This window comes from Bufo bufo, chromosome 3 (genome assembly GCF_905171765.1).
Source record: "Bufo bufo chromosome 3, aBufBuf1.1, whole genome shotgun sequence".
NCBI lineage: Eukaryota > Metazoa > Chordata > Amphibia > Anura > Bufonidae > Bufo > Bufo bufo.
This window is the reverse complement of record NC_053391.1, coordinates 334,814,497-334,839,659: the sequence shown is the minus strand read 5'-3', so window position 1 is coordinate 334,839,659 and position 25,163 is coordinate 334,814,497. Positions and strand designations below refer to the sequence as shown.

At 41.9% G+C, this 25,163-nt stretch overlaps 1 protein-coding gene across 1 annotated transcript in view; it reads left to right on the top strand.

Annotated features, from left to right (window-relative positions):
* The window catches only part of GRIK3 (glutamate ionotropic receptor kainate type subunit 3), a 759,616-nt gene that overhangs the window by 419,286 nt on the left and 315,167 nt on the right, over positions 1-25,163 (top strand). Inside the window, exon 7 of the mRNA XM_040424423.1 lies at positions 13,028-13,171. Within this exon, the coding sequence (XP_040280357.1) occupies positions 13,028-13,171 (144 nt within the window). The remainder of the gene's footprint in view (positions 1-13,027; positions 13,172-25,163) is intronic.

Sequence of the window (25,163 nt, the reverse complement as noted above, 5' to 3'; positions counted from 1 at the left end):
CTCCAACCCCCACTTCTCCTCCTCTGCCTCCTCCTCCACTTCCACCTCCGAATTATCAGCGTGCAGCATTAGTCAGCCATCAGCTGGTAGATGGAAACAGTGTAGCACTGCAGTAGGGAAGCATCAACAGGCCGTGCTGAAGCTGATATGCTTAGGGGACAAACAGCATACCAGTGCAAAGCTGTTGCAGGGGATAAGAGACCAGACTGAGCAGTGGCTCTCGCCACTCAACCTACAACCAGGCATGTTTATGTGTGATTATGGCCGTAACTTGGTGGCGGCTTTGGAGATCGGCAAGCTCACACACATCCCATGCCTGGCCCACGTCTTAAACTTAGTGGTTCAGTGGTTTTTCAAAACCTGCCCCAATTTGCCTGAGCTACTGGTGAAGGTGTGCCGCGTGTGTGCATATTTCCGCAAGTCATCGACAGCTTCAGCCGGTCTGTCTCCAGCAGCGCTTTAAATTGCTCACCATCTGTTGTGCGATGTGAGCACACGCTGGAACTCGACGTTCCACATGTTGGCCAGGCTTTGTGAGCAGCAGAGAGCAGTAGTGGAAAACCAGCTGCAACATGGTTGTCGCATTTCCAGTTAGTTTCCGCGAATCAAAAGCGAGGAGTGGGCATGGATGTCTGACCTCTGTGAGGTTTTCAGTAACTTTGAGGAATCAACACAGATGGTGAGCGGCGATAACGCTATTATCAGCGTAACCATCCCACTTCTGTGTCTACTCAAACGCTCGCTGCTCACAATTAAGGCTGACGCTTTGCATGTGGAAGAGGCGGAAATGGGGGAAGAAGACATTACACAGAGTGATAGCCAGACCACCCTCCGTCCGTCTTCTTAGCGTGAATTGGATGATAAAAAGGAGGAGGATGAGCAGGAGACGGTTGCCTCCGCTACAGAGGGTAGTACCCATGGAAGTTTAATATCATCTGTTCAGCGTGGGTGGGCAGAAGCGGAGGAAGAGGATGAGGAGATGTTCAGTCATCCTCCTGATGACGACAGCGAAGTCTTGCCTGTTGGTACTTTGGCACACATGGCTGACTTCATGTTAGGCTTGCCTTTCCCGCGACTCGCGCGTTATATGCATTTTAGACAACACGGATTACTTGGTGTTCACCCTTCTCAACCCCTGGAACAAAGAGAACTTGTCATCTCTCATTCCTTTGGTGGAGAGGACAAGCAAAACAGTGCTATACCAGATGGTCCTTGTTAAAAAATTAATCCAAAGTTGATAGGGTAGACATTCAAAGGGATCGTCCCCGTCATGGGGACGTGCGATCGCCTAGAAGTTATCTAGAGTCAACAAAGCGGCAGCAGGCCCTCACCTACAAGTCCAGTCTCAGTAGCCAAGAGTCTGGTCAACACAATCCTCACCATGATGGCACATTTGGTGAACGTTGTGGTCTGTAGAGCAACCAAGCATCCCAATGTGTTTGACAAGAGCACCCGAGCACTTTGGTGCTCGATCAACACTACTAATGAATTGAATTGCTCTGAAATGGGTTAAAAAAATAAATGATACTCACCTCATCCATTTGAGAGCAAAGAGCCCGCCATCACCATCTTGATGGAAGAGCCCACGCAAAATCTCGTGCGCAGTGACCACGCCGGCCAATGAGATGACATAATCACGCGCTGCGTGAGATTTCACACTGGATCTTCAATCAAGATGGCAGCAGTGGACTCTTTGTGATCAAATGAATTGGGCAGACTAGATGGGCCAAATTGTTCTTATCTGCCGACACATTCTATGTTTCTATGTTTCTATGAGGTAAGTATGATTTTATTTATAAAAAAATAATTATAGACCTTAATATTAACGTCAGATGCTGCAATCAGCGATGAACACAGCATCTGAGTGGTACAATGATGGGGAACGGCACATACGCCGTTCCCTGTCATTGCACCCAGTACTTACAGTACAAAGAAATTTGCTTTGCGCCAAATTAATTAATCATGCAGCAATTTTTTTTGCAAAATTCGGCAAAGCAGCTGAATCGAATTTTCAAGAACTTCACTCAACACTAATGACAACCTATAACAAAGTTAAAATCAGCCCTGTACTGGTCATGGAAATAGAGATTCCCCCATTCGTTGCTCCAAATGTTCTGCTAGATTTATTTCAAGATTTATTTCAAGCTGACAGCTCAGAGGGTGTGTTCATTCTCAGGTGGACTGTCCTTTGTGCTGCAGATTTTTCCCTATAACAGTTTCTAAGTATCTAGAACGGGGATAGGCAACCTACGGCACTGCAGCTGTTGTGAAACTACAGCTAGAGATGAGTGAAATTTTAAAAAATTTGATTCGGCTGGTTCGCCAAATTTTTCAGAAAAATGTGTTTAGATCCGAATTTATTGGCAGCGAATCGCGTAAAAAATTGCTATTTCCGGGCTGCAGAGAGCCTTTATAGGGGTGTAGAACACTGTGCCTTGCAGTAACACGCATAGGGAGTCTGCTGTGGTAGTGAAACAATACTGTGAGTCCGTATGACAAGCAAATGACAGGCGGCACTCTTAGAATCACTGCACCCTTCACTTATTTGGGTAGTCACAGGGCCAACACTGACCAAATAACTCAAGTATGAACTCAGCCTTACAGGTCGATGTTAGCGTCAAGAAGAAAGACACTCCTTTTACACCGTCGCCAGCTGATTCCACATAGATGTCTACAGTATATACAAGTAGAGCCCCCCAGGACAGAGTTGAGAGGGTGTCATCAGTAAGTTTGTGTTAACGTCACTGATTAATTTGCCCTTCCTCTGATCCATCAGAACAATAACCCACAAAAAACGGATCCTGTCTGTGGAGCATATGCCTTCACTCAGTCAGCATTTGCTCAATAATCAATCAGTATTTCTAATGCCAAAAAAGAAAACAGGAATGAATGTAAAACAGAGATGACACGTGAATGGAATATTTGCATGTCTTCTATGCTTTTGGCTACCAAATCATAAGCCAATTCTGATGGGATCATACAGGCCTTACAGCTGCTACACAGATGTATCCGTTGTGCGTCTCATTTGTCCTTCTGACAGATCAGAAGAAAGGTCAAATAAATCATTATGTCAGCCAGGCCTAAAAGCAAAATAGTGGCCCAGTCATGAAGTGGGAAGGGTGGGAACAGCATTAGAAGTCAACAGAGTGGTCCTATGTCATAGTGGTGAGGTGGAAGCAGCATGAGGAGGCCACAGAATGGCACAATGACAGATTCTGAAGGTTGTGGCAGCATCAGGAGGCCACAGAGTTGTAAAATGACCGAGTCTGGAGATGGCGACAGTAACAGCATCAGGAGGATACCACAGAGTGGCAAGGTGACATAGTGTGGAGATGGCAGCAGCATGAGGAGACCATATTGTGGCAAGGTGATATAATGTGGAGATGGCAGCAGCAGCAGGATACCACAGATTGGCAAGGTGACATAGTGTGGATATGGCAGCAGCATGAGGAGACCACAGAGTGGCAAGGTGACATAGTGTGGAGATAGCAGTAGCAGCAGCAGCAACATCAGGAGACCACATAGTGGAGAGGTGACATAGTTTGGATATGGCGGTAGCAGCAGCAGCAGGGGGCTACCACAGAGTGGCAAGGTGAAATAGTGTGGAGATGGCAGTAGCAGCAGTATCAGGAGGCCATACTGTGGCAAGGTGACATAGTTTGGAGATGGCAGCAGCAGCTGCATCAGGAGACCACAAAGTGACCCGGTAACAGAGTGGGGCGGTGGGGGGCAATACCAGTACCCGCTGGCAAAGGTGGGTGAAATAAGAAGTACTTGGCATCAGATGTGTGGCATCAGCCGGGTTGCAGCATCAGAGTAGTAGCTGAGGCAGGTATCCAGAAGAAACCGGTCTCTTTTATCAAAGTGTTGGTGTGGCATCATGGATGATCTAGTCTGATGCATCAGGAATTGGTGGTTGTAAATCCTGGCTGATCCTCACCTGATTCATTTTGACAAAAGCCAGTCTCTCGTGGACAGGCGAGTTCTCCTTGGGGTAACTATGGCCCCCGCCGCACTAAACACCCCCTCTGACGCCACACTACTGGCCGGGCAAGACAGCTTTTCCAGGGCAAACTCTGCTATTTGCAGCCACAAATCGAGTTTGGCTACCCAGTAGTCCAGCGGATCTTCAATATTGGGTGGCAGGGTGCTGTCCAAGTATGCCACCACCTGCTGGTTCAGGTCCTGCTCCAGGTCTACCTGCTACTGGTGAGTAGTTTCTTCACTATGCGGGTTAAGAAAGCTACTCATCAGCGACTGTAGACTCAGGGTGCTGCTGATGGAGCTGGTACTGCTCCTGCCACTCAAACCCTCCACAGCATGCATGGCAGTTGAACGTGAGCGCAGAGGGCCCCCCCGGTCAAACCTGCGAGAGGATGGACAATGGCGCAGATAGGCAGCAGCCAACTGACTAGGATGTCTCTGTAGTATTTCAGTTTGTCCTCCCTCTCGGTGGGTGTAAAAAAGTCCCCCATTCTGGACAGGTAGCGAGGGTCCAACAAGGTGGAGAGCCAGAAGTCATCCCTTTGCTGAATGGTGACCGTTCGGCTGTCACTACGCAAGCAAGTGACCATGCATCGTGCCATTTGTGCAAGTGACTTGGACGGAATCACTGCCTCCATCTCCACTGCATACTGCCACGGTGTGTCCGGGTCCTCTGTCTTGTCTTCCTCATCACCCTGTAGCTCTTCTGGCTGCTCCTGCTACTCCTCTCCTGTCAGCTGATTAGAAAAACCACCCATTTTGCTACACATTGCCTGTGCTCCAATGTCCTCCTCCCCCTTTTAAAGTTCAGCCCCCACATGGCTCATGTGGCCATAAGATTGAGGTGCCACGTCTCCTGTCCCCTGACCAGCCATTGTTACCAGCATCTGTTTCAGGACATGAAACAGTGGAATAACGTTGTTCATCCAGTAGTCCTGGCAACCAACGAATAATGTGGCCTCCTCAAAAGGCCTGAGCAAACGGCAGGTGCATGAGTTGCAACTGGCTGACATCGAAGTAACACAGTGGAGTACTCCTATCTGCTTGCATCATCAATAAATCATTGATGGCCTTTCTCTGTTCGTATAGTTGGTCCAACATATGGAGGGTGGAATTCCAATGGGTGGACACGTTGCATATCAGCCTATGTTGGGGGATGCCGTTCTGCCGCTGCAACTCAAGAAGGGTTTGCTTTGCGGTGTAGGAATGGCTGCAGTGCCTGCAAAGTTTCCTGTCCAATTATAGGATGTCTTGCAGATGGGTGGAAGACTACAGGAACCGCTTGACAACCAGATTGAACACGTGTGCCATACAGGGCACATGGCTCAGCCTTTCTTGATGCAGCGCCGACACCATGTTCTTCCCGTTGTCGGTCTGCATGGTTTTGATTTTCAGTTGACGCGGAGAAAGCCAAGATTTGATTTCTTGATGCATCACACAGAGCAGTTGCTCCACTGTGTGAATCCGTTTGCCAAGGCAAACCAGGTGCAGAATAGCATGACATAGCCGAGCCCTGCACATGTGGTATGCTGGAGCTGCACTGTGACTTGTTCCTGCAGTGGAGGATGAGGACACAGTGGAGGATGAGGTGGCAGAGGTAGACATTATTATAGGACCAAGGGCGTGACAACGTGGAGGCAGAAGCAGCGTTTCCTGACCAAGTTGCTGGTGTGGCTGTGCAGGAACCACATTCACCCAGTGGGCCGTAAAGGACATGTACTGTCCTTGACCGTAGTTATAGCTCCACACGTTGGCGCTGCCATGCACTTTAGCAGACGCCGACAGGCTCAAGGACTGGCCCACTTTCTGTTCAACATATTTGTGCAGGGCTGCTACTGCCTTTTTCGTAAAGAAATTATGGCTTGGGACTCTCCATCTCGGCTCGACACAAGCCATCAGTTCTCTGAAAGGTGCAGAGTCCACTACTTGGAAAGGGAGGCCTGCAGCACCAGCAACTTGGACAGGACGGTGATCGATTGCTGACAGAATGACTGACGAGGAGTAGGAGCAGGAGCATCTGGACCAGCAGATGGGAATGACAGACAGCTCTCTTCGGCTGAGGTGGTGAAGCCTTGACTGGCTGAAACCGGGTGCGTGTCACTGGGTGATGCAGCGGTAGCTGCAGCAGGCTAGACCACCACATTGGAGCCACGGTTCTCCCAGGCCACTGCATGGCAATGCTGCATATGTTGATGCAGATCTGTAGTGCCAACATTGGCACCCTGGCCATGCTTCACCTTCTGCCCACATATTCTACATGTGGCCACGTTAACCTCCTCTGGCAGCTTAATAAAAGAAAATGCCACACTGCCGAGTAGGTGATTTTTCCCCCTACAGTCCACACTGACTGACTGATACCGACGCTGCCTCTGTGAACCCCTGCACCACTACTTCCCGGGCAGATAAGCTGCTGCAAAGCAGGTGGTCTACCCCGGGCACGTTTGGCTCCCGCCTGCAACTGCTGTCATCCTGCTGACTCCCAGCCATGCTACCACTCAGCTGGTTCAGACGCTGCCTCACAGGCAAGCTGCCACCCTCTTCTCCTCATGATGAAGAAGCCCCTTCTTCATCCGGCTCCCAAGTGCGATCGGCTTCATCATCATCAACTAGTGTCTGCACGTCACTGATGTCCTCCTCAATGGTCTCTGGTTCAGGAGTCTGACCGCTCGCAACACAAGCTCTTGCGCCACTCTTCTCATAACTACTTGCCCGCCTAGCGGAGGAAGCGGCAGATGTCTTCTCCAGATCATGGCTGGGCAGTAGCTGCTGACTGTCCTCTAGCAGCTCGTACTCGCTGTATAGTAGAGCCGAGCCCACAGCATACAATAATTCTGTAGCTGAGGGTACAGCAAAGGACAGAGACAGGTTGAGGACAGGTGAGGGCACAGGGCCTGCTCCCGGGCCATTCTTCCAACTAAGGGTTGTGTCTAACAAACCCACCGACTGTTGGCTGAGATTGTCTGATGTCACTTGGGATGACGTGGATGACTGAGTTAACCAATCAAGATCCGCTGGGTTGCTGGTCAAGACACGACTGCTAGATGACACTGAAGCTGAGGCCTCTCACTGCGACTCCTGCTGCCATGCCCCCTTACTCTCCTGCGAACTCTGCCTGCGCTCGAAACATTCAGGCCTCTGCCAATCCTCTGTGCATGGCCTGGCACTTCTCTACCTGACATAATTGTAGCTGAACTACACAAATTAAAAAAGGAAATTAAAACACCCCTAAAAGCAACCAATATATTTTTCTTTTTGTACTAAAATAGTCCACTAAACGCTTTAACCACAATTAACTGCAGAAATGCACTCAGAAAATATTTTTCTTTTTGTACTGAAATACGACTCTATACGCTTTGACCAAAAAAAACTCAAAGAGTGAATTGCGTATATATTTTTTCAGTAGTACTGAAATACGCCCCTATATACTTTGACCAGAAATAACTGCACAAGTGAAATGCGTATATATTTTTCTTGTTGTACTGAACTATGACCCTATACACTTTCACAAGAAATAACTGCAACAGTGCAGTGCGTATATATATTTTTATTTTTTTACTGTAATACGTCCCTATACGCTTTAAACAGAAATAACTACAACAGTGCAGTGCGTATATATTTTTCTTTTTTTAATGAAATACGCCCCTATATGCTTTCACCAGAAATAACTGCAACAGTGCACTGCGAATAAATTTTTCTTGTTGTGCTGACATACGCCCCTACATGCTTTCAAGAGAAATAACTGCAGAAGTGAAATGCGTATATATTTTTGTTGTTGGACTGAAATACGCCCCTATACGCTTTCACCAGAAAAAAACTTTTACAGTGCAGTGCATATATATTTATCTTTTTTTTTACTGTAATACGCCCCTATACGCTTAAAACAGAAATAACTGCAACAGTGCAATGCGTATACATATTTCTTGTTGGACTTAAATAGGCCACTATACGCTTTGCCCAAAAAACAATCAAAGAGTGAAGTGCGTATATATTTTTCTTGTAGTTCAGAAATACGCCCATATACGCTTTAACCAGAAATAACTGCAACAGTGCAATGCGTATATATTTTTATTTTTTTTAAGAAATATGCTCCTAAACGCTTTAAACAGAAATAACTGCAACAGTGCAATGCGTATATATTTTTATTTTTTTAATGAAATACGCTCCTATATGCTTTCACCAGAAATAACCTCAACATTGCAGTTGGTATATATTTTTCATTTTTTGCTGTAATACACCTTTATACGCTTTAAACAGAAATAACTGCAGCAGTGCGTATATATATATATTTTTTTTTTGCTGTAATACTCCCCTATACGCTTTCACCAGAAATAACTGCAACAGTGCAGTGCGTATATATTTTCTTTTTTTTATTGTAATACGCCCCTATACGCTTTAAACAGAAATAACTGCAACAGTGCAGTGTGTATATATTTTTCTTGTTTGACTGAAATAGGCCACTATACGCTTTGAACAGAAAACAATCAAAGAGTGAAGTGCGTAAATATTTATCTTTTTTTACTGTAATATGCCCATATACGCTTTAAACAGAAATAACTGCAACAGTACAATGGGTATACATATTTCTTGTTGGACTTAAATATGCCACTATACGCTTTGACCAGAAAACAAAGAGTGAAGTGCGTATATATTTTTCTTGTAGTTCAGAAATACGTCCCTATACACTTTGATCAGAAATAACTGCAACAGTGCAGGGAGTATATTTTTCTTTTTTTTACTGTAATACACCCCTATACGCTTTAAACAGAAATAACTGCAACAGTGCAGTGAGTATAAATTATTCTTGTAGTTCTGAAATATGCCCCTATAGGCTTTCACCAGAAATAACTGCAACAGTGCAGTGCGTATATATTTTTATTTTTTTAATGAAATACCCTCTATTGGCTTTCACCAGAAATGACTGCAACAGTTCAGTGCATATATATTTATCTTTTTTTTTGTTATACGCCCCTATATGCTATAAACAGAAATAACTGCAGAAGTGAACTGAGAATATATTTTTCTTGTTGTACTGAACTTCGCCCCTATACGATTTCACCAGAAATAACTGCAACAGTGCAGTGCATATATATTTTTATTGTTGTAATGAAATATGCACTTATACTCTTTCAACAGAAATAACTGCAGAAGTGAAATGCATATATATTTTTCTTGTCGTACTGAATAAGTTACTAAGATATAAGCCACTAAAGGCTTTTCAGCATAACACTTGCAGCCCAATAAAAAAATAAATAATGGAATGACAGAGCTGTCTAATGACTATTTGGATCCCCAAATAATTGTTCCCTGCACTTGTAAATCTCTTTCCTATCAATATTCCTAGCGCCTTCTGACGTCTCTCCCTACAATAAGATACTGTGAAATGATTCCTATCCTTTCCCTGCACTTTCACAAGAAATAACTGCAACAGTGCAATGCGTATATACAGTACAGACCAAAAGTTTGGACACACCTTCTCATTCAAAGAGTTTTCTTTATTTTCATGACTATGAAAATTGTAGATTCACACTGAAGGCATCAAAACTATGAATTAACACATGTGGAAAAATTGGGAAAACTTTGAAAGTAAGGGCTATTTGACCATGAAGGAGAGTGATGGGGTGCTGTGCCAGATGACCTGGCCTCCACAGTCACCGGACCTGAACCCAATCAAGATGGTTTGGGGTGAGCTGGACCACAGAGTGAAGGCAAAAGGGCCAACAAGTGCTAAGCATCTCTGGGAACTCCTTCAAGACTGTTGGAAGACCATTTCAGGGGACTACCTCTTGAAGCTCATCAAGAGAATGCCAAGAGTGTGCAAAGCAGTAATCAAAGCAAAAGGTGGCTAGTTTGAAGAACCTAGAATATGACATATTTTCAGTTGTTTCACACTTGTTTGTTATGTATACAATTCCACATGTGTTAATTCATAATTTTGATGCCTTCATAGTCATGAAAATAAAGAAAACTCTTTGAATGAGAAGGTTTGTCCAAACTTTTGGTATGCACTGTATATTTTTCTTTTTTTACTGTAATACGTCCCTACTTGCTTTCAACAGAAATAACTGCAACAGTGCAGTGCGTAAATATTTTTCTTTTTTTAATGAAATACGCCCCTATACGCTTTAAACAGAAATAACTACAACAGTGCAGTGCGTATATATTTTTCTTTTTTTAATGAAATACGCCCCTATATGCTTTCACTAGAAATAACTGCAACAGTGCACTGTGAATACTTTTTTGTTGTTGTACTGACATACGCCCCTACACGCTTTCAACAGAAATAACTGCAGAAGTGAAATGCGTATATATTTTTCTTGTTGGACTGAAATACGCCCCTATACGCTTTCACCAAAAATAACTTTTACAGTGCAGTGCGTATATATTTTTCTTTTTTTTACTGTAATACGCCCCAATACACTTAAAACAGAAATAACTGCAACAGTGTAATGCGTATACATATTTCTTGTTGGACTTAAATAGGCCACTTTACGCTTTGACCAAAAAACTATCAAAGAGTGAAGTGCATATATATTTTTCTTTTAGTTTAGAAATACGCCCATATATGCTTTAACCAGAAATAACTTCAACAGTGCAGTGCATATATATTTTGTAAATCTCTTTCCTATCAATGTTCCTAGCGCCTTCTGACATCTCTCCCTGCACTAAGATGCTGTGAAATGATTACCATCCTTTCCCTGCACTTATAAATAGTTTTTTTATGTTTTTTTTTTCCCCACAATCAGTTTTCCACTTGCTGTCCCTAGTGCCTTTACACGTCTGTCCCTGCACTCTGAATGGCAGAATCTAAAATGGCAGAATCTAAAATGGCTGCCATATTTATAGGGCTGGATGCTGATTGGCTGCATGCAGGCATGTCAATCTGGGTGATCCCGCCTTCCCAGAGTTCCTTGCCCCATGTCCTCAGTCCTCACACGTGTAGCCGCCATTTTAGGAAAATTGTGATTCGTTACCACGACGCGCGAAGAAATTCGCATTCGTCAGCTTCGATTTTCTCATCTCTAACTACAACTCCCAGGGTGAATACTTGTTTTGCACTTCTCAGAACTGTCATACGAATGAATGGAGCATGCTGGGAATTGTAGTTTCACAACCGCTGGAGTGCCGAAGGTTGCTGACCCCTGATCTAGAACATATGTCTAGTGACAGCTGAAGATTTGAACTGAGCATGTATGACCATCTTAGTGAGGTGAACAAGAAATTAAAAGAACAAAAGACAGCATATGTGATTAAATATGATCTTGGTTTATGTAACAATGCAGGGACAATAGGGTAAACAAATTTTAGGAAATTCGCTCATCTCTGAATGAATGAATAACTTATATAGCGCTACAATTGCGAACTAAATCGCCTCAAGGCGCTTTTGCAGCCCTTGACCGCCTGTGCTTTCAGAAGAGGTGGGTCTTGAGCTTCTTCCTGAAGCCTAGATGTTTTTCTTCTGAGCGGATCTCCGCAGGTAGAGTGTTCCATAGCCGGGGTCCTTGGACTGCGAACCTTCATTCGCCTTTTGATTTGTAGCGGGTCTTGGGGATATGGAGGAGGTTCTGGTTAGCTGACCGGAGGGAGCGACCTGGGGTGTAGTGCTTTATTTTTTCGCAGAGGTATTGGGGTGCTTTCCCTTGTGTACATTTATGGGTGAGGCAGGGGGTCTTATATTTGATCCAATCCTTCACGGGTAGCCAATGGAGGGTCTTCAAGGACAAAATAATAGATTCCCAGTTTTTTTTTCCAGTTATCAGTCTGGCGGCTGTGTTCTGGACAACTTGTAAACGTAAAATTTGGTATTTGGGAAGTCCTAGATAGAGGGAGTTTGCGTAGTCCAGTCGGGAATTGATAGTTATTCCAACTACTGCTGCTGCGTCTCCTTCAGGGATGAAGGGAAGGAGTCTGCGCAGCAGGCGAAGAAGATGATGGGATCCACTGACTACGGATCCTATTTGTGCATCCATTGTCATGTCTGAGTCAAAGATGACTCCGAGGTTTTTGACTTTGGTGCTGGGAGTAATGGTTTGTCCGAGGATGGTGGGTGGTGTGCATTTCATGCTAGAGTTTTTGTTTCAGTTTGCATGAAGGAAGAGGAGTTCTGTTTTGGAACCATTGAGTTTGAGAGAGCTCTCAGTCATCCACTCGTCGATCAATAAGAGGCAGATTTCCAGGGCGTGGTATTGATCTTTTTTGTTGGTAATGCGTAAGTAAAGTTGGGTGTCATCAGCGTAGGAATCTCTAATTGAGACTGATGATATATGGTACTCACCATTTTACTTCTTAATATATTTAAAATATATTATGCTTTTTTTATGCTCTCTGATATAGGCATGGTTAGGAATACAGGCATGAATGTGTATGCCCTTGAATAAAGAGGACCTCCGCTCTCTTGCCTGTTTTGGGAAATAATTTTATCCCTATAAAATAATCTTACAACTCTGCATTATGCTCATCCTCTATTATTCTTCTTGGAAATGTCTGAGTGGGACACACTCTGTGGACACGGAGAACGTTAATATTATAGATTTCCAGGTGGAGCAATAAAGAAATGGCACAATGCTCCAGCATTATTTCACAGAGAAGACAAGTACATACTGAAACATGATGCATGTCATATATACTTTACTATTGTTTTTTGTATCAGAAAAAGTCTAAAGTTGTGTTTCCACGGAACAGCTATGTGGTGCTAGTGCTCTCCATTAACTGTGTGGCAAATCCATTATGATCTGTCACAAATTGTTGCTTTGGCAGTTTCTTGCCAAGTTCATATGAAGCAAAATTAAGAGGATGTGCTTTCACCTGTACTTTCCAATAAACTGCAGCAATTTGTGGCAAAACACTGAGGTCTTTCCCCTTAGTTTCCAGTCATACAGCACACTATAGTACTGAGGCTGCTACACAGAAAACTTAAGTGAGAGGAAGAGAGACTTAACATAGTGGCTAATTTTACTGCTTGTTTTTATGTTTTTTTCATTCATATCATAAAGATATATTGTGATGAGATTCTTGTCAATCCCAATGCCATTCCCCTTTATTTTAGACAGATGCTGCTCTGACATACGACGCGGTTCATATAGTATCTGTTTGCTATCAGAGGGCACCCCAGATGACGGTCAACTCATTACAGTGCCATCGACATAAAGCTTGGAGGTTTGGAAACCGCTTTATGAACTTCATCAAAGAGGTAAGATACTAATTTGTGAATAAAATTGCATCATTCATTTAAGATAAGGTATAAAAGTTGGTAAACCTTGCTAGTCTTCAGGCCCTTTCACTTTTTGCTCTGTAGCCGCCATGTCCTGACATTAAAATCTAGTTCTTCCTTATCATTCTGTTTTCAATGCCCCATAAGACAAAGTGAAAACAGAATCAAAATCTTTGCTAATTTATTGAAAAGGAAAAACTAAAATATTACATTGATATAAGTAGCCAGACGCTTTACTCAGTACTAACTCTGACTGGGCGACTCAAATACATTCACAGTTTTCCCTAAGCCAATCCAGTGTTGTCTCGGCTGCATGCTTAGGGTCATTGTCTTGTTGGAAGGTAAACCTTTATTCCAGTCTGAGATCCAGAGTGCAATGGGGCAGGTTTTCATTAAGAATTTCTCTGTAGTTTGCTCCATTCAATTTTCCCTCAACACTGACCAGTATCCCTGTTCCAGCTGCTGAAATACACCCTCAAAGCAGGATGTTTGCACCACCATGATGAGTAGTGTGTGGTTTCCTCCAGGCATCATGCTTATAGTTGAGGCCAAAAAGTTCAACCTTAGTTTCATCAGAGCCGAGAATCTTGTTTTTCACAGTCTCTGCAGATGGGCTCCAGATGGGCTTTCATTTTTCTTTTACTAAGGAAAGGCTTCTTTCAGCCATAAAGCCCAGAATGATGGAGTTCTGCAGTGATGGTTGACCTCCTGGAAGTTTCTCCTATCTGCACATAGATTCTTTGGAGATCAGCCAAAATGACCATCGGGTTCTTGGTCACCTTACCGAGGCCCAGCTCCCCCGATTACTTCGTTTGGTAGGGTGGCCAGCTCCAGGAAGAGTTCTAATTGTTCCAGACTAAATCTATTAAAGAATTTTTGAGGTCACTGTGCTCTTGGGAACTTTCAGTGCAGCAGAAATGTTGTTGTACCGTTCTCCAGATCTATTCTGTACCTCCAGACAATCCTGTCTCTGAGCTCTCTATGAAGTTCTTTCTTCCTCATGCTTGGTTTTTGCTCTGCCATGCATTGTCAGCTGTGAGACCTTATATAGACAGGGGTGTGTCTTTCCAAATCATGTCCAATCAACTTAATTTACCACAGGGTGACACTAATCAAGGTGGAGAATCATTTCAAAGATGAAGCCCCAAAGCTAAATTTGAAGTGTAATAGCAAAGGGTCAAAAATCATGTTTTCTCTATCTCTTTATGGGGTATGAACTGGAGATTGATGGGAGAAACCAGAGTTGCAACTGAACAAATGTGAAAAAAGTGAAAGGGTCTGAAAACTTTGTGAATGCACATATTACATTTTGCAACCTTCATGAATCAGCCTCTCTTGCTTAATAGGATTTTCTAGGATTTTAGAAAAAAAGGAGACAAATGAGTAAATGAGTGGAAGAGGGCCACTTAAGTTTAATAAAAAGCATTGTAAGCATTGTAGTATGAGGTGGCTATATGATTTGCTTACTTTTACTTTTTATTCTCCTGACATGTCAATTTTGGTAACTCCCTATATTAGTAACATAGTAACATAGTACATAAGGCCGAAAAAAGACATTTGTCCATCCAGTTCGACCTATCTTCCTGCAGGTTGATCCAGAGGAAGGCAAAAAAAAAAAAAACTGTGAGGTAGAAGCAAATTTTCCTCACTTTAGGGGAATAAAAAATTCCTTCCAGACTCCAATCAGGCAATCAGAATAACTCCCTGGATCAACGACCCCTCTCTAGTAGCTATAGCCTGTAATATTATTACACTCCAGAAATACATCCAGGCCCCTCTTGAATTCCTTTATTGTACTTACCATCACCACCTCCTCAGGCAGAGAGTTTTAGGCCCCTTTCACACGGGCGAGATTTCCGCGCGGGTGCAATGCATGAGGTGAACGCATTGCACCCGCACTAAATCCGGACACATTCATTTCTATGGGGCTGTGCAGATGAGCGGTGATTTTCACGGATCACTTGTGCGTTGCGTGAAAATCGCAGCATGCTCCTCTTTGTGCGTTTTCCACGCAACGCAGGCCCCATAGAAGTGAATAGGACTGTGTGAAAATCGCAAGCATCCGCAAGCAAGCGCAGATGCGGTGCGATTTTCACGCACGGTTGCTAGGAGACTATCGGGATGGAGACCCGATCATTATTATTTTCCCTTATAACATGGTTATAAGGGAAAATAATAGCATTCATAATACAGAATGCATAGTACAATAGGACTGGAGGGGTTAAAAAAATAAAAAATAATTTAACTCATCTTAATCCACTTGTTCGCGCAGCCCGGCTTCTCTTCTGTCTTCATCTTTGCTGTGCACAGGAAAAGGACCTGTGGTGACGTCACTACGCTCATCACATGGTCCGTCACATGCTTCATCGCCATGGTAAAAGATCATGTGATGAACCATGTGATGAGCGCAGTGATGTAATCAAAGATCCTATTCCTCAAAGAAGAAGACAGAAGAGAAAGCTGCGCGAGCAAGTGGATTAAGGTGAGTTAATTATTTTTTTATTTTTTTTTAACCCCTCCAGCCCTATTGTACTAAGCATTCTGTATTAAGAATGCTATTATTTTCCCTTATAACCATGTTATAAGGGAAAATAACACAATCTACACAACCTTGAACCCAAACCTGAACTTCTGTGAAGAAGTTCGGGTCTGGGTACCACATTCAGTTTTTTATCACGCGAGTGCAAAACACATTGCACCCGAGTGATAAAAACTGAACAACGGAACGCAATCGCAGTCAAAACTGACTGCAATTGGGTACCTACTTGCGCGGGTTTGACGCATTGCACCTAGGACGCCTCCGGAGCCAAAATGTGACGCCCGTGTGAAAGAGGCCTTATAGTCTTCACTACTCTTACCGTAAAGAATCCTCTTCTATGTTTGTGTTCAAACCTTCTTTCCTCCATACGCAGAGGATGTCCCCTCGTCACAGTCCTGGGGATAAATAGATGATGTGAGAGATCTCTGTATTGACCCCTGATATATTTATACATAGCTATTAGATCTCCCCTCAGTTGTCTTTTTCTAAAGTGAATAAACCTAATTTTGATAATCTTTCAGGGTACTGTAGTCCCCCCATTCCAGTTATTACTTTAGTTGCCCTCCTCTAACCCCTCTCCAGCTCTGCTATGTCTGCCTTGTTCACAGGAGCCCAGAACTGTACACAGTACACCATGAGTGGTCTGACTAGTGATTTGGCAGGACTATGTTCTCATCACGTGCATTTATGCCCCTTTTTATCTTATTGGCAGCTGCCTGACACTGGTTTCTATAGCTTATTTTGCTGTTCACAGGTCCATTTCCATGTCAGTATTAGGCCTCATGCACACGGCCGTGTTCCGCGGCCGAGAGCGGTCCGTGATAACACGGCCTGGATTCCTGTTGAGAGCAGGAGCGCACGGCGTCATTGGTTGCTATGATGCCATACGCTTCATGCTGCCGCTGCACTACAGTAATACACTATACGAGGAACACGGCCGTGTGCATGAGGTCTCACCCAGTGTTTTACCATTTAGTATGTACGGGTGACTTGCATTATTCCTTTCCATGTGCATAACCTTACATTTTTCAGTGTTAAACATCATCTGCCACTTCTCTGCCCAAGCCTCCAATCTATCCAGATCCATCTGTAGCATTATACTGTCCTCTTCCGTGGTAATTACTTTACATAGTTTAGGGTCATCTGCAAAAAATGATATTTTACTGTGCAAGCCTTCTACAAGATCATTAATAAATATATTGATGAGAATACGGCCCAATACTGACCCCTAAGGTACTCCACTAGTGACAGTGACCCAATCTGAGTGTGTACCATTAAAAACCACCCTCACAGTGTCAAATGCTTTGGAGAAGTCCAGATATACGACATCCATTGATTCGCCGCTGTCAAACCTAGAACTTACCTCCTCATAGAAACTGATTAAATTAGTTTGACATGACCGATCCCTCATGAAGCCATGCTGATATGGAGTTATTTGCTTATTTTCATTGAGGTACTCCAAGATAGCATCTGTTACAAAACTTTCAAACAGTTTACCCACGACAGATGGGCTTGATCTGAGAGAGCGATTTTGACGTGTCACAGAAGTGGGGGTTGCGCGGAAATATGGGGGTGCAAGGAAGTTGCTGGGGGAAGGGGGGCCTGTTCGAAAGTTTGCTATGGGGCCTAGTAATTTCTAGTTATGCCCCTGTGCCAAACCTTTTAAGTACCTAGCCAATTTCCACTTTTCACAATTTCCATTCATGTAGCCAAACGAGGGCTTATTTATTTTCCAGGACAAGTTTTATTGTTTAATGGCACTATAACTACTGAAAAACTGAAAAAAAAAATATTTGTGTAGTGAGATATAAAATAGCAATTCTGATGTGTTTTTTTTTTTTTTTCTTATTTACATCCGAAGTTGGTTCACATAAAATTTTGTTCCAATACTGTACGGAGCTAGAGTTCAAAAGAATATGGCCTTTACAGGTAAAAAAACAACAACAAAAAACGGCAATGCGCACATCACAGGTCCTTTGGCAGGTCCTGCTGAATGAAGATAGAAGAGTCTGCTGCAGCATGATCAAGTGGATGAAGTGAGTTTTTTGTTTGTTTTTTAACCTGTAAATGGCCATATTCTTTTGCATTCTGTCTTAAGAATGCTATTATTTGCCGCTATAACCATATTATAATTGAAAACAATAAAATCACCCAAACACCGAACCCAGACTTTAGTGAAAAAATTCAGGTTTGGGTCTGGGTACATGAACTCACAACATGAACTTTGCAGTTCAGGTTCGCTCCTCCCAAGTAGGTACAATTATGTCATTACTACTTAAAAAATAAAACAATAACCTTTATTTTTTCTCTTTGCATTGACATATTTTGACAGTAATAACTCTTTTAGTTTTCCATCTATAAAGAGGTAGTTTTTATTGGCACCATTTTGGGGTAAATATTACTTTTTTTATTACTTTTTATTCATAAGCAACTCCTCTAATCCCACCCAATTCCCTTAGTGCCACCTTTTAATACTGATGCCCCTTAGCGTTCCCCAGTCATTATGATACCCCTTTAATGCGCCCTACAGAGTATGATTCCCCCATAGTTTGTCCACTGACAGTATTATTTTTTTTTATCTCTTTATTACATTTCACATAATAATACCATACATAATTTAGCACAAAATTGTACATGTAAATACAATATATAAAAACATGATTTCTATTTTCCCACTTTCTTTTACTACAACCCATCCCTCAAAAAAAAATAATAATACTCTTCCCTCTCATCCCCCCCACCAACCCCTACTCTAGACCCCCAACCGTCTTCCCTCATACCAACCATCTCATCCATTGCCTATTAAATAAACGCTTTTTTTCTGATATTATATTAAATTTTCACAAGCTATTGCACATTTTGTATAGTTCTCCCATTCTTTAATTGTAGGGTCTCTTTTTTCTACCCAGTGTTTAATTATACATCTCCATGCCTGAAATAGTAGCTTGATCACTATCTCTTGATATCTCGTGTCCCCAGTTCCTCCTATTTCTCCCAGGATATACGGTTCAATAGTCCTAGGTATTTTCACCGAATGCTAGCTATTTGTAAGATCACCTTATTTAGGTGTATATCATCTACTCCTATTTCTCCGCACTTATGGCATTTAAACTCATTATATTTATAGAATCTCATAAACTTTTTTGAGGAGTAGTATAGGCGATGTAATACAAAGAACAGAGTTAATCTGTGGGAGGGGTTTCTTGTGGCCCTCCTTATGACCCGTGTTATCTGACCCCATCTTTCTTCATTCATAGATACCACTATTCCCTCCCATTTATACTTCCCACTTAGTATTCCCGCTTTATTAGATCTTTGAGATATTAGAATGTTATAAACTATGGATATCTTATTTTTCTCTGTTATCAAATTTGAGATCTTTATTAGTGGTTGAGTGAATATTTTTATATGGTTCCCCTTACCTATTTTAACTCTTAATGCGTGTCTCAATTGGAAGTAATAAATAATTTCCCTATCAGAAATTCCAAAACTTTCTTTTTACTTCTTGTCCACTGACAGTATGATGTTTTCTTAGTACCTCTACTCACAGTATGATGACCCCATAGTGCTTCATCTCACAATATGATACCCCCTTAGTGTCTCCCCTCCCAGTATAATGCTCCCTTGGTGTCCCCCATGCAGCATGATGCTCCTAAGTGCCCCCTCACATTAGGATGCACCTTAAGTGCTCCTTCACAGCAGGACTCTACCTTAATTGCCTTCACACAGAATGAAGCCCCCTTAAATGGCCCCCACACAAAGTAACACCCTGTAAGTGCCCACCACACAGTATAATGTCCTCTTAGGTGTGTCCCCTTCAGTGATGGCATCTTACTAGTCTCTTTATAGTGATACAACCTTAAGTGGCACTCCAAACTTTTTTTTTTTTTTTGGGGGGGGGGGAGGGGGGAACCCCATGACCAAAATACTGCATGTAGGCTATTTACATTTTTAGACCCTTACTGCATTTGCCAGGCAAGATGAATATTGTTATAGTCTAATAGTTCAGACATATTAGCCTGCAGCAATATCAATGCTGTCTTTTTTTTATTATTATTAATTGTTTGTGTGAAATGTGAAATAGGGGAAGGGGGTGATCTGAATTTTATTTGTGCTTTTTCTATATCTGTATAGAGGCCCAACGCTCCCGAAGTAACTAATAGGAGCCCTGCAATTTTAGTCATTGAGGGCAGAGAGAGCTCCTTCCTTCTGTCTAACCCCAGTGGCACCTGAGGGAATAAATGACCAGGATCAGAGTTACTGAATGTTGTTCAGGTTCACTGCCGATGGGTGTCAGCTGTATTATACCTTGTGAGTATGGAGCTAGCTCAGTGTAGGAACCTGGCCCATATTTCACCTTAGGACTTATGACACATAGATATGTGATATAGCGCTAAGAGTTTAAGGCCCCCATGCACATTAGTGTATTGCCAGCTGAACCCAAGTAGAATAGCTTGGCTTGTCAAAAGTCTAATATATATGGAGAACTTTAACTCTCCCCTGACAGATGATGTTGGGGGAGAGAAGGATAGGGCATGTAGACATTGACAATAGCTATATTCAGGAGACAACCCATTTTTATGTGGGCACCCTGTAGCTTCATTACATAGGTGCTAGGGACAGAGCTGATTATAAGGAATAGAAAATGAATTATTATTTTTGACTATTCCACACCTGACCAACACCCCTAGTGTTAAAATCCTCCCCGGAAGTTTTCCAGAATGTTGACAACTGATGTAGTAGAGATACTTATAGGTGTAGTACTAATGTGTAATGTGTTTTAGATGTTCCAGCCAGAATAATTTATCACCTATAGACTGCATAGTTTGTTGGCCATACAACTGCTCTAACCACTGATCTCAAGACCATGGCTATGAGGCATTTGACTGGAATGCTGGCCAAGCATGTGTACTGCCACTCCAAAGTCTGTGGAATTTGTTGTAAGGGCTGTTGGGCTTCATGATCAGTACATTAGTGATAAATGCTTATGGCTGCAATATCCCTTTAAGAAAAAAGTCATTGACACTCATAACAACTAATCAAGATGCAGTGTTCATATTTTCCAAGAAGTTGAAAGGGAACCTGTCATGGGGATATTTGATTATAATCTAACTAATTATATACAATCATTAACTGCTAAAAAGTGCCTTAGATGTATTCACTTACTGGTGTGACAGATGGTTACCTCATAATATACACACAAAGATGCCACATGCCGCATGCTAATGAGCTGATTTGAGTCCAGCGTGATGTCAGTGAGTCCAGTGTTTTATTAATTCAGAGCTATAGCCACTCCCCTGCCCACCTGCTTCTGATTCATATGGAAAATAACTGTCAATCAGCAGCAGGTGGGCGGGGAGAGTCAGGAGCTCATAAATATTCATGACTCATCATTATCAGCTGGAGCATTTCAATACAAGATGTTGGCAGATTGACTGGGTCAATTAATGAAAGTGACCCAGCATTTTGCTAAGAGTTAGTTAGGACACCATAAAACTGGTGACAGGTTCCCTTTAAGATCTTAAAGCTGAGCTGAGCTTTTCTCAACAAGGCCAGTCTTTATGTTAAACAGTTATGAGAAATAAGGCCCATTATGTGTACTTTATATACAGGTATAACTCATTAAAGGGGTTTTCCAGGTTAATGATGTTGATGGCCTATCCCAGCGCGGCCACCTACCATAGTGAAGCTTTGGTGACTGTTTTTAAAAAGTTTATTAGTACATACTTACAAACATGCACTTTAAAATTCGCATTAAAAAAAATCCCAGCGTCTTAGTCTTTGGGCAAAGACTAAGACGCTGGGATTTTTTAATGTGAATTTTAAAGTGCATGTTTGTAAGTATGTACTAATAAACTTTTTAAAAACAGTCACCGGAGCTTCACTATGGTAGGAGCCACTTGTATCCACAGAAATTTTTAGGAAAAGAAATTGGGAATATTAGCAGACGTATCTGGTGTGTACTGGAACCAAGTCCGTGGTTGAACCCTGATTGGTTGTGTATGAACGTGGATCTTCGCCGCGAAAAATCTAACCAGCCGCGGAGGATATCGCATGCACGCTTTTTGTTGGTGGAGTGCTGTGTAAGTACAACCTGTGCACTGCAGGGCAAAACAACCGTACGGATTTACACTATTTTAGTTTTTTCAGTTGCAGGATATCCACAAATAGGACATTTGCAGCCCTCGGTTTTTTTCTAAAAGGAGAAGGAGAAAAGAAAAAAAATTGTTTGTATACCGTCTGTTTATGACACGCGCGGTCCGAACCCTATATATATATATACAACAACAAAAAAAAGACTAAAAGTTGCAAAAAGGTCACAAAAACACCATCTGCAACTTTTTTAGACCAGGAAACAGGTATACCATAGTTTATAAATGAGCTCCTATGAGTGCACATCCAAGGCACATATTAAACATTCCAAGGAAAGTTTAAAAAACTATAAAATTCCAATTTTTTTAAATCCATTAAAAGCGTGGCAAGGTGAATACAGTCTATGCTTTTCGGACGACTACAGTGCATCCTTACTCATGATGTCATGAGTAAAGATGCACTGTAGTCATCCAAAACACATAGACTGTATCTACCTTACCATGGTTTTAATATATTAAAATTACATTTTTATATTAAATTAAATTTTATGGACAGAGTGCTGTTTTTGGAAATTTTCTTTGGACTGATTACTGCAGATGGAGAAGACACATCCGTGCATCGTCCTGGATGGGGGTCCAAACATATGGAGTGCAAGTGGTGAGCTGAACTAGTTTTCATGACAGCAGCTACAAATCAATTCTGGATCCACCATGCTGCAAAACTAAGTAGGGCCCGATGATCATTGCTAAGCTGTAGTGGGGTTCATTGTGGGTTCCTTGTGATTTCTGTCATTTTAACTAAATGGCACTGAACTCTGCACTATTTGTGGTGTCAAATTTGACGGAACTGCCAACATAGGCCCTGAACAGCAATGTGAATATAGGCTGCATGATTCATTTGCAGATCAGATTTTGTGTACGATCAATGCCTGTATTCTGTGTTTACACATATGAACCACTTTGCTTGATAAAACAAAAAATGATGGTTGAAATAATTTAAAATGACATTTTCTTCCGTACAGCAAACTGTTTTAATAATAAGCATTTGCGTTAGATAGCACTTGATATTGAGCAAACTCATAAAGCAATAGTGTCCTCTAGGGGCTGGTTCTACTTGAACAGCACAGGCTTTGAGTTGCTTTTTACCATTAGAGTTTGAATTTTAACAGTTTAAGACGATTCAGCAATTTGGAAAAAAAAGCACAAAAATAATTTGCAACTAAAGTCATGTTGGGAGTTCTTTCATACTGAAATTCATCATTCAACCTTGAAGCTGAAATGATCCCTGATGAAATGAATGACTAATTATTTATATGGTCTTCTATTTTGGACCAACAGTAAAATATACTATACGTACCTGCCAACGTGTTGGGTAGTCAAAGAAGGACACTGAAGGACATTATGTGATAATAAAATAATATACCAATTGTAGATAAATTATATTTAGGAAGTACATAGACACTTTCTGGAGCAATATAGTACATTTGCAAAAAGGCAACTCTATGTATGACTTCTAAAAGGGGGGAAGGCATTAGTGTTGAGCGCAAAAATTCTAATAGCAAATTTTAATCTTGAATATCGGCACTTCGAGAATTTGCGAATATTTAAAATATAGTACTATATATTCGTAATTACGAATATTCATCATTTTTTCCATCTGGACACATGATTCCTCCCTGCTTCTTGCTTGTGGGGCAATGACGTCATTGGCCCATAAGCAAGAAGCAGGGAGGAATCATGTGTTCAGTTCAGATGGAAAAAAATAACGAATATTCTAGAAAACAAATATATAGCACTATATTGAATATAGTGCTATATATTAGTTTTCGAATATTCGTCATTTTTTTCCATCTGAAGTCATGATTCCTCCCTGCTTAAGTTACTTGTGGGCCAATGACTCATTGGCCAACAAGCAAGAAGCAGGGAGGAATCATGTGTTTAGATGGAAAAAAATGATGAATATTCTAAAAACAAATATATAGCACTATATTTTATAGTGCTATATATTTGTTTTTGACCCACGCCTGTATTGAGCGCATAATATTTGCATATTACGCGATCATTACCTTGCCGATTTTTGCGTAGAAGAAAAGAATGTAGAATATAACAAATATACGAATTTGAGAATATATGACAAATATTCTACAAAATATTAGAGAAATATCACAAATTCAAATATGACACCTGCCGCTCATCACTAGAGGGCATCATATTTCTGTTTTTAAAAGGATCTGTGTGCTTAATCCAAGAAACTCACTGTAGGTACTGTTATGGTCTACATTTGTGGGTCAGACTTGCCAATTAAATGGAGAAATCCAAAAGTACATGCAAGCCATCTGTGTGTTTTTCGCGCTTTATAGATGCAGTTTTATAGAAACACTGAGCTCTCAGACAAAATGCTGCCACATACACCATACCCTGGTTGAAAAAAATTTGGCCATGTTTTTTATTTGTTAAGGAGGACCTTTCACCTTGAAAAACATTGTGAACGAAGTATGTTGCCATGGAGAGCGGCGCCCAGGGATCTCACTGCACTTACTATTATCCCTGGGCGCCGCTCCGTTCTCCTGTTATGCCCTTCGGTATCTTCTCTCACTAACTTATAGTATTATAGTATAATTGCGCTGCGATTGGCCAGCGCTACAGCCTAGGAAAAGGAGACACCCACAGGACAAGGGCAGACACCGCCTACTATAACTTAGTGAGTGAAGATACCGGAGGGGATAACGGGAGAACGGAGCGGCGCCCAGGGATAATAGAAAGTGCAGTGAGATCCCCGGGCGCCGCTCTCTATGGCAGCATACTTAGTTCACAATGTTTTTCAAGGTGAAAGGTCCTCTTTAACCTTTACCAAAAAAACTTAATTTAACAGTCAAATTAAATAACAGAATTAAAACCAATGATACACTCCTCAACATTGAAATTCTAACACCAAGAAGGAAAAGTCAAGAAAATTACAGGATCAACATACATGTTAATGATATGCAAATGATAAAAATGTAAACTAAATATTTCTTGATTTATTCAGTATAGAGTATGAGTGCCATGCACAGAAATACATGCACCTACAGTATCAGTGAGGTTATTAGTGGTCTGAGTAATGTTCTGCCAAGTTGAATGAACCTTTGCTGACAACTTTCTTTGTAATTTCCGACCAAAGATGTCCCAAATGTGCTTTGTGGGAAAAAGTCCAGAGGTTCTGCAGATAATTAGAGCATGTTTAGGCTAAGCAGGCTACTCACAGTAGCATGATCAACATGCAACCTGGTGTTGTCCTGTTGGGACACTGGAGAAATGGCTGTACCACTAATTCCACAACCAAATATATGTAGAGCTGAGC